The sequence below is a fragment of the Colletotrichum scovillei genome (genome assembly GCF_011075155.1).
Source record: "Colletotrichum scovillei strain TJNH1 chromosome Unknown Contig00010, whole genome shotgun sequence".
In the NCBI taxonomy this organism is placed as follows: Eukaryota; Fungi; Ascomycota; class Sordariomycetes; order Glomerellales; family Glomerellaceae; genus Colletotrichum; species Colletotrichum scovillei.
The window spans coordinates 2,049,020-2,058,929 of record NW_023336268.1 but is presented as its reverse complement, the minus strand read 5'-3'; the positions used below and the strand labels follow the sequence as shown (position 1 = coordinate 2,058,929).

The 9,910-nt window shown below is 50.9% G+C and overlaps 3 protein-coding genes across 3 annotated transcripts; all 3 read right to left on the bottom strand.

Moving 5' to 3' along the window:
* On the bottom strand, positions 1–1,202 carry HER10_EVM0009212 (uncharacterized protein; the record flags this gene model as incomplete). The annotated part of the gene is made up of 2 exons (XM_035478705.1): positions 1–630; positions 669–1,202. 2 exons carry the CDS (start codon positions 1,200–1,202, stop codon positions 286–288), a joined length of 879 nt encoding a protein of 292 aa, XP_035328324.1. The 3' UTR covers positions 1–285.
* A 3,273-nt stretch (positions 1,203–4,475) lies between these two features.
* HER10_EVM0004294 (efflux pump) lies at positions 4,476–6,632 on the bottom strand (the record flags this gene model as incomplete). Its single annotated transcript, XM_035473944.1, has 8 exons — positions 4,476–4,835; positions 4,901–5,061; positions 5,130–5,633; positions 5,703–5,747; positions 5,890–5,913; positions 5,976–6,150; positions 6,208–6,336; positions 6,390–6,632. 8 exons carry the CDS (start codon positions 6,630–6,632, stop codon positions 4,476–4,478), a joined length of 1,641 nt encoding a protein of 546 aa, XP_035327879.1.
* Positions 6,633–8,455: 1,823 nt separating this feature from the next.
* HER10_EVM0007105 (uncharacterized protein) lies at positions 8,456–9,684 on the bottom strand (the record flags this gene model as incomplete). Its single annotated transcript, XM_035476671.1, has 3 exons — positions 8,456–8,921; positions 9,006–9,341; positions 9,413–9,684. 3 exons carry the CDS (start codon positions 9,682–9,684, stop codon positions 8,456–8,458), a joined length of 1,074 nt encoding a protein of 357 aa, XP_035328148.1.
* Positions 9,685–9,910: the final 226 nt, after the last annotated feature.

Sequence of the window (9,910 nt, the reverse complement as noted above, 5' to 3'; positions counted from 1 at the left end):
CTCTGGCTTACTTCCCGCAGTGCATAGTCCCCCATCATAGCCATCGGAGAAAAGGTCCCTGACGTTTCCGAGCACCCGTCTGTATCCTGGCTTATCCCATCTTGGAAGTCAAAGTTGTATGATGTAGCTGAAGCCGGGAATCCCTGACCTCGAGACTGGCTAACGGCAGGTGGTGTCATGGAAACGGAGTTGAAGCGGCATTCCGTAGATTTGTGTAGTCTCTTCATCATTCGAGACAACAAGAACACGACCGAGTTGACATCCAAGTCAAAAGAGCTCACAACGTTAAATTTGTTGAGGTTTCCGTTGGGTGTGTTGCTGCCCAAAAATGGCTGTGCCAGGCTGAAGTCGCTGCCGGGACTCGGGCCCTGGCTCTGCCGTGAACATTGAAGACGGCCCCTCAGGGCGCTGAGGAGTTCTTCGTAAGAATCCAGGAGAAGAAGATAATTTGTCATAAAAAGAGAGATAACGAGAGTCAGGTTTGGTGGTTGGTGTAGATGTTGTACTGGCTCTTTCGGAAGCTGTGGTACTACTTGTGTGGCGAAGCCGGAAGTGTCGGGTGCTCCGGTCCAGCAAGATGGCGGTGAAGTAGATCGTCGTCCTTCCACGCTCGGCCTCACTAGTGGCAAGCTTTCCACGACATCAATGAGAGTTTCTGTCGAGTGCACGGTCGTGTTGATCAGTGTTGTAAGCCCGTCTGCGTCCTGTGCTCTGGTGATGTGCCGTGAGAACAGCAGAGACTGAAGATCCACGAGTCGCTGTGCTGCCGACTCGGATGATCGTGAAGTTGCTTCTGGTGATGGAGGCATAGTATCGCCGGCAAAGGATTCGGCGTGACTGAACTCGGACGGGTGATCACATCCTGGAATCCAGCTGTCTTCTGTGTTGGTGGGTAAAGAGCCAATCGTCGTTGGGGGTGTAAGTGGCAGGTCATGAGGTTGTGCTACAAGACTTTCATCTTGATGAGCCAAGAATCCCAACGTGTCCGTATCCATCCACTCCGTGGATATCAGCTTCGTGTCGTTGCTTTGTAGGAGTCCGAGTAAAGGGTCCTCGAAGTTGCCAGTCCAGGTTCTATCTTCCTCCGGATGGCTCGGTATGATTCCCATCCCATATTGTTGGAAGTCGCTCGCATCGTGGACGTTGGATGGAAGCACTTCGGGCGGGCTTGTGATTGTTTGAACAGTGGTGTTGCTCGACATTGTCGAGGATCGTCGGAATGTGGTTGATGGGGTTGACTGCGCAGCTTCCGGGTTCAAGCGCTTCTTTGCTGGTCTTCCCATGCGCCGCGGAGGGCTATAGAAACAGTCGATCTGGAGTCGTTGACATCTTTCGCACTTGGCCGCTCCAGTTTCTCTGGAGCAACGGCTCTTGAGAGCACGGCAGCGATCGCAGGCACTTCTTTGAGAGAACAGCATGTTGGCAAAGCGTTCATGTAGATGCACGACAAGGTCGAAGGGACGAGTTGAACTCAGAAGCGCCAGGTGACAACGGCCGAAGTTTATATGACTTCGTTCCTGCGACTTGCGTACTACTCAAAATAAGTCAATTTTGCCAAGACTCTCTCTTAGCCGCGCCAAGTTACCTGCGCCGTTCGACTCATGTCAGGGTTCTGGCGTCTTGCGCGGGGCGCGGGGGACACGTCAGATCTAGATGAGATGTCTCGGTTGAACCTACCCTCCCTTTTGGGGGACTAACCATCATGCGCATTGTCGATTTCTTATTTTAAGGTTTCAGGGAAACTTCCCACGTATGACATTGTCGATTCAGTACTTTGGTACTAGTTTGGCTGTCAAGACTGCGAATTCGACTTGGCAGAGACATTGGCTTTACCGCAACTCTGGAAAAGGTGCCAATCATTCGATAAGTGGGTGGTGTGCAGGTTAACCTGCTGAGTGGGATCGCGTTCCCCTTAGCTCGACTTCAAAGTTCTGACGAGTTCCCAGGGCTCTGCAACCTCGGCGAATGCTATGCAAACTCTCTTTGGAATTGGGGTCCACCGCCTCGCAGTGGTGTGTAACAAAGGTGGTGTGGCCCGGTGAGGCGTTCTAATCAGATCAGAGAAAGCTTCCTTTGATTGCCTGGTAATTACCGAATTGTCAACGCTCCTCGCACCATCATGTCATGTTTTGTTACCCATCTCGCCAAAGGCACGGTGTATCATCAGTCAGGTGTTGTTTGGTGACAGCTTCATGGCTTCCCGTCTTCTAAAAACAACACAGCGCCAAGGCCAAAGCCCCTCCTGTGGGGTCCCTATTTGGGGATCGACTTGGCCAAGAGATTGATAGTGGTTTGGTATAGGAAGAGGTGAAGACTGCATGTGTGTGCATAGCATACCTAGTCAACAAAAGACAGCGAGTCCAAAACGCCCGACCTATTTGGACGCCTCAACTATTCGTACGGTAGGTAGTCTTGGCGGGTTTGAGCTGCTCGAGTCGGCACCTTTGGCCTGTGTGCCCCGCCAAATTGTTGGCCCTGGCCTGTTGCGAGCAAGTAAAATAGGGTTTCTATTTACCCGACTGTCATATTCCCATTAATTCCAGGGATGGTTACCCATGACTGGGCCCAGCCTTGAGCCCGGCGAGCCGCCGAACGTGCTCGACGGCTGCTAGTGTCCGCGGGCGCGGGCAGCGGGCTTCTCCTGCCGCTTGATCGGCGCTTGCAGCACGTGAATCTCTGGCTGTAGGCTGTGGCTAGAATAAGTGACGTTGAAGCATGGCTGGGGCTCTTGGCGGCGAGAGTAAAATAGATTGCTCAAGAAACAACCAAGTGTTCCCCCCTTGGCATTAGGAAAGGGAAACGCGCCTGAGGTAACCTTGAGGGGTTCGCGTCTATCTGTACGGAGGACGGATACATGGTCAAGCTCTCTCCCATCGGGAAACAACCACAATGTTGCGTTGCGTTGCGTTCAGTGTGTATCCGTAAACACACTGACAATGGTGGATTCTGCTTGCGGACTTGTGGAATAGTACTCATTGCGAATTCGGTCTCGGGCATGTCGAAAGCGGCAAAAGCCAGCACCAGAAGCTGTGGGACGACAAGATGAACTCGCAGATCGCGCGAACTCTATCATTGGACTCTCTCGTTTTCGCCAGCGAAGTGTGAACCTGTGAAGCACGGTCCAGTGCTTCCAATCTCACGCTGCGGGCGTGCCGTTGCTCCTTGAGTCAAGCCCAGCGATGTTGTGTCCTTACCTGAAGTCGACCAGCGAGACGGCCCGAGCGCATTGGGCAGCCCAATTTTACCTTTACTCCCGCGGAATACCTCTCAGGTTTGTTTCAGCTTGCCTTGCGGTACCATTTCTAACTAAGTATGGACTTGGGTACGACCGATGAGGCCTAGGAACGAGTCGTTAGGGGTCCCTTTTCAAGGGTAACCACTATTCAAGGGGCCCTCTCAACGGGGTTACATATGGCCGTATCGCACAAGCCATGCTATGCGTAGGTCCTCCTATCCCCGATGGGATGTGAATGCTATGGCAGAATGCTGTGCACCAGCGTATCCGTATACCAGATGAGCTCATTGGGTAGCCGTATCCATGCTCGAAATGCTGTATTCGCACCTGAGCGCTTTCAAGATAGGATAGAATGATGGACTAGGCTCACAACAGCCACGTTACTTTGAGTACATGCGCGACGTCTCCGGACAACCCGAGGTTCAGAGCTCCGGTAGCGCAAGCCGGCGGCACCGTGAGCGATCTGCAATCAATCATGTTATACCCTCGCAAGATGTGGGTTAGGCGTAGCTTAGCTTTACCTAGACTCGACACTTTGACCAGTCATCACGGAATCAGACAATTGATTAAACGCCCTGTTTTTCTGCCATGGCACCCGCTTGCTAGATGTTGACTCTCTATCGCTGTTCATCGCATGATTCGGAAGCATCTGCGAAACCCGAGCCCTTTTAGTCTCGCAAGCTTCGTCCTTTCGTCTCTAATTGACGCGTCAGTCATAATTCGGGTGGTTCCTTCAGGTGAACTTAGATACATCAGACCGGAGAACGCCGTAATATTGTTCCCTATTGCGAAGCTTGTGATTCTTTCAGTTGCCACGGGATAGACGACTGAAGCCTCATTTTCTCTCCTCTGGACCAGCAACATCCCGTCGGGTCCGAGTGCGAGTGATCCATTAGGCTCAACTCTAAATCCAAGGATTCTTGATGAGCAAGCGGGCCGCTATCGAACCACCTCAACCCCGTCGGAACGATTAATCAAGCGACGTATTTTCGTATAGGTATTCCTAAATCATTTTTGCGATACTACCATTGTGTTCTAGGTATGATCAACTTTCAGGACCTTTGCACTCTTTTCTGAGCAAGGAACTTTTGATAGAGCTTGATAACGGCGCTCAACACTAGCAAGGGCCACCTCAAGAATGTCCAATCTTAGAAATGTCAGTGCCCACGAACCTGAGCCTCGGGCTCTCGGCAGTTATCCACGGGCTCGAGTCATTCTCTTTTCTTCGCCTGCTGACTGCCTATTTCTTTTTTGGCCGAATGTCTTTCCACCCCATACCCCACGCGAAGCAGAATGATGCTATAGCCAGACCGAGGGATAGATAGAACTCCTTGTCGATACTCGATACATATGCCAAAAGCACTCCCGGCAGTTCTTCCTCGGGCACGACTTCACGGAACCCGGTTGCCCCGGCCTCAAGAACTATTGACGCATCGACATTCGGCACGAACTTAGGTAAGTCTTGCTTCAGTGCCCCTGTAAAGATGGCGTTACCTACCGCCAGGGCCACAGCTGAACCCATGAACTGAGAAAACGTAACAAATGATATCCCCATTGAAATCTGCTCCGGAGGTAAGTTCGCCTGAATAGCAATGCTTGGCTTAAAGTCATTCTGTTAGCTGGGCTTGCGGTCAGGAACCACTGCATGTGGCAAGCGGGTCTCACCAGTTGTAAAACAATGCCTCGTCCACCACCCGTGATGATTTGATAACCAACCCACTGGGTCACCGAAGTCGTCGGTGTGAGTGACGTGAACAAGCCACTAGCAATAATCGTTGCCGCTGTGCCTGCAACAGCCCACGGCAAATAATACCCGAACTTACCGACTTGAAGGGTGACAAGGACGTTAGCCAAACTCAAATTATATATGGAATAATTCCATAGGCTTCCGTACCTAGCACGCCTCCGCCGTAGGCGAAAGCTAGCTGTGACAAGATGCTTGGCAAAACGTTGATCCCGCTCTGGACCGGCGTGGCGCCTTGTACTGCCTGGAAGTAGAGCGGGAGCAGGTAGATCTGGATCATCGCCGAGCCAACAAAGGTGAAGTTTGTAGCGGCTGCGGACCAGACGGGCCTCTTACCGGCCATTGATGATGGGATGAGCCCGTCATCTCCTTTTCGATAGTTCCAGGCCAAGAATGTTACGAGAGCCACAGCAGAGCCGCAGAACAATCCTATTATCCCGGGGCTGTTAAAAGCATATTCGTTCCCACCAAGTTCGAGGGCCGTGAGGAATGACACCGCAGCGCCAGCACATAGCAAAAAGCCGGTAAAATCTAGATACGTGTGCAATTTCGCAATGACCTCCATAGGACTCGGTTTCTGCACCTGATCGGGAATCTCGCACCATGCCAGAAACAGAAGGACGACGCCGCCAATCGGGAGGTTGATGTAGAATGCTGTTTGAGTTTAGTAGGTGCTCCGCAATACTTAGAGTCGTCTCAACTCGGATGAACTCCATATCTTACTCCAACGCCAATTGGCATAGTCGGTCAGTACTCCGCCAAGAACAGCTATGTGTTAACGTTAGTATTTTTGGCGAGACTTTCTCCTTTCTAGGGTGGGTTTCTGCACGTACGACCGCAAACGCTGCCAGAGTTTGCAACTTTAGTTTGACGTTAGCCACTGCTATGAGGGTCAATAGCATATACGTACGTCCGATGACCAGTCCCATAAGAGCTATTAGACAACTTGAATTAGCCAAGCATTTGTCAGACGAAACTCGCAAGGATTGATCTAACCAGGTCTTTTCTCTAGAGGGACTGATCCGGCGATGATCGTCAGGCCACCACTCATTATGCCCGCACTTCCTATCCCCGCGATGACTCTGCCCACGATCAATATCAAGGACGAAGGCGCAGCCCCGCATACTAGAGATCCAATCTCGAATAAGACTAGGAAGACGAAAAAAGACCACTGCATAAATCAGTTTGGATTTGGAGACGTATTTGCCAAGAGCCGGGAAAGCCGCACCTTTGAGCTGAAGTAGCGGTAGATTTTACCTGTGAGCGGCTGGAAAGCGGCATTAGAAACATGATAGGCACTGCCATACCAACCGATATCCTGCAAAGAATGAAACTCGTCAGTTACCGCTGGAATAGCCTACAATACTATTAGCAAATGATATGCTTCACTTATTTTCGGGGTGCTCTAACGGTAACAATGATAGAACTGTCAAGAAACATCAACCAAGCAACAACAATCACGCATGTGATGACCATCCAAAGCTTGGCACCTGATAAGTACTTTGGTACCGGTGTCACTAGTATGTCATTTTTCGGACCTTTGCCCTTTTCTTGGTCGTTCTCCGTGCTTGGGCTGGCCTCCTTTTCTGTGATCGTTGTTCCTGGACTTTGTTTCTCGTTCTCGGCGACAGACGGGAACATCTCTGTGGACATGAGACTGAGGTCTATTGATAGCAGCTGCTTCTCCGTCATTGTCACAATGCTCCTTCTTCTTCGTGTGGATATGGGGGCAGACTCGGGCTCTGTATTCTGATCCATCTTGTGGCTATTCGAGGATGATTATTGGCAGGAATAGGGGCCTACAATCGATTGGCCTTTTTGGATCCCCTCTAAAATTGGGACTTGGACTTGGCGAAGAAAGCTTTTCACAATCTGCATCACCCGGAATGGGACGCAACAACCGTAATATCCGACGGGACTGATTACCAGTTCCGAAAAAGCTCCATTTAAGAAGCTTCCTTCGAGGCTTACAGGCTGTCCAGTCGTGGTAAACACGGGGAATCCCCGACCGAATAAAGTTCATTCCAAGGAAAAAGGTCCCTCAAAAGTAAGCGCACAAGGCTTTAGACTGCGCTGTAGCCCAAGGGGCATCTTTTTCGTCGCAGACAAGTCAAGCATAGACACTCACGACTCATGAGACGCATGGGTGATGCTGCTTGACATTTTCATCTGTGTTTAGGAGAAAGCTTATTGTCTTTAGCCAGCGAATCAATCGCTGCCGCGGAGCACGCAGGCTTAGAAGTGGCCCAGGCTCAACATCAAGCTTCATTCTACTCCCTTCTTTCTTATTAGTGCTGCAACCTTGAGTCGGCCGAACAGACCCCCACAAGCCGGAGGTTCTTTTGGAGCATTATAATGGGTCACGGATCCGGAGGGACCTGAGAGACGGAGTAGCCCGGTGGTCGGGCTGCTCGCAACTAATTTGAGGGTCCCCGGGAGATGACTAACACTTTAGATGAGTCCTGGGACCCGAGCTGTGCGTGATGAGGAAGGATACAGAGAAACATGCCTCCAGTTTCCAGCCAATCAAGTCAACTTGGGTTGGCAAGTATCTTTGAGAATCTTGAACTGCACTCAACAGCAGATTTGTTCACCTACTTAATGGGCTGGATAATTGTAGAAAAGGTTGAGCGACTCTCAAAGTTGCTGGAGAACAGGGAGTGTCGAACTGCCGAACATGGTTTGATACAATTGCTCGATATTAGCCAAGACCTCCAAGCTTCCTACTACACCATGTACCTGAAACCACTGCAGAGTTTGCTACTCTCAGGTTCGAAGTACGCTCGACGCTCGGTGAGTACTAGGAATTCTTGCTCGCCGAGGGGATCACTCGAGGTGGAACTGGTCGGATTAGTGGTTTTGATCCATTGTGCAAAGCCATCAGCGAAGTTTCCCCCTCTTGATTGCAGGGTGTGCGAGTTCGCAACGTCGCGTATGGGTCTTGTCCTTAAAATAGCTGCACCAGCCGCACAGCCAACCGCGCTCTCAGACAGCACGCGACCCTTTGCCAAATCGGTACAACCAACCAACACAAGAGCTAGCCCCCAGTTGACATGTTTGAGATGTATTAGATCTTGGCAGCATACGATTAAGCATGAATCTTTACCCTGGAGCGTTCCCGACGTAGGACGATCACGGCCGATCATCAGGAGTAATCTAGGCCTCATACAGCCACACCTTCAATGTGATCCACTGATGAACACCTTGATGGTTTATTCCTTTGATCTATGCTAGATTGACATCAGTATATCATCGTTGTCTTCCCATAATTAGAACTTCTGGAGATGGTTTCGATGTCTACACAGCAATAATAGCCGGAATGAAGGGGGCCACGAACCACAACCAAGTTGAGGAGTAATCACCGCGGAATTGATGAACGGCATACCGTGGGATGATATTCTGGGAAACGGTGCCACTTCTCCCCGCAGTTCACTTTTCGGGAAGCCAAATTTAGAATCAGATGACTCTACCTACCTCTAAGACGGGATGACAAGCTCCCCCGTCATCAAGTAATCAATCGAGACGTTCTTTTGTTTGACGAACTCCCCCTCCACCTTTGGCACGTACCCCGGAAAGCTATCCACAATTTGGCTCAACGTCCCCCATGAAGCCTGCCCATTAATGTCATACGTCTGAGAGCTGTTGAAGCCGCTAGTGTTGAGGTTGTAGTACAGCATCGGGAACTCCTCGAAGCTTACGTTGGCATTGACGTGAGCAACGCGAGATCCGAACGGGTCTATCACGAAAGTCGCGCCGATAGCTGCGACGAAGGAGTAGGCACCGCTGAGAACAGAGTACACGCTCAGGGTTCCGGTATTGACCCATTCGTTCTCCCACCAGAGCGAAGTCTCGTCTCCGACACCGGCCAGATAGGGGAAAGGCGCGAAGTGAACATGCTCTCGCTGGACGTACATGTTGAACGTCATGCTGGGGTACAAATGCCTAGATTGAAAGTGGTATGATCAGTTCCAGCACTCATAGAAGCAAGACACAGTCAGTCGGGTCAGGTGGGCTCTGTAGACGTACTCTCCGCACTCCAGCATTCCCCATCGGCCGTAGTCAGTCTCTAAGACTTTGAGATCCTCGGCCACACCGTCACTGAAGAAGTATCGTTCTGCGCCTGACGGCCGAAGCTTACGACGGTGGTGCATGATATTTCCTTGAGGGCCTATCAATGCCTGAGACATGTACATGTAGTCGCCGTCAACTTCTGCGAAGTTAAGGTTGGCGTAGATGCCCACTGTCTGGATGGCGGCAATCAGGCGGTTCCACTGTGCATCGCCAATCACGATGGCATTCTCAATGTACGACGGAAGGTAGTCGCGCGTGAAGTTGTAGTGGCTGTCCGAACCCTTGGGGAATCTATTCGAGATTGTTCAGATATTTGCATTCGATGTTCGGATGGTTGAGCCTCAGGCTGAGATAGGACTTACCCGGGAAACCACAGCTCTGGAAAGATGACAACATCGGAACCGTTAGCCTTGGCATCGTTGATCAACTCAATTCCGGCATCTACACATTCGCTGATGTTGAAAGTGATGCCGGTGTAGTCGTAGTTCGTGAGAGGCAGCGGCCAATTCGGCGGAGGCGTACGGATCAATGCGATCGTCAAGTTTGATCGGTCCACGGTGCTGCTATTTGAAGTGGGAGCGGCATTCGCAGAGCCAAGAGCCGACAAGGCCAAGATGTAGCGGGAAAACTTCATTGTGTTGGGTCTCTTCCGAAGTCAGAGTCAACTAGCTGGGTTGTCAATGGTGCAGTCTGGTTGAACAGAAAGTTGCGGCATATCCCATTATTCTCGTCGACTTATATAACAACTCAGCCTGTCTTCGACTCGAGCTAACCTGCATCATCATGGCCTTATTGATGCCTTCATACGTAATACAATCAATCGGTCTTGATTCATGATATCCATGATAAGCAAGTTGATG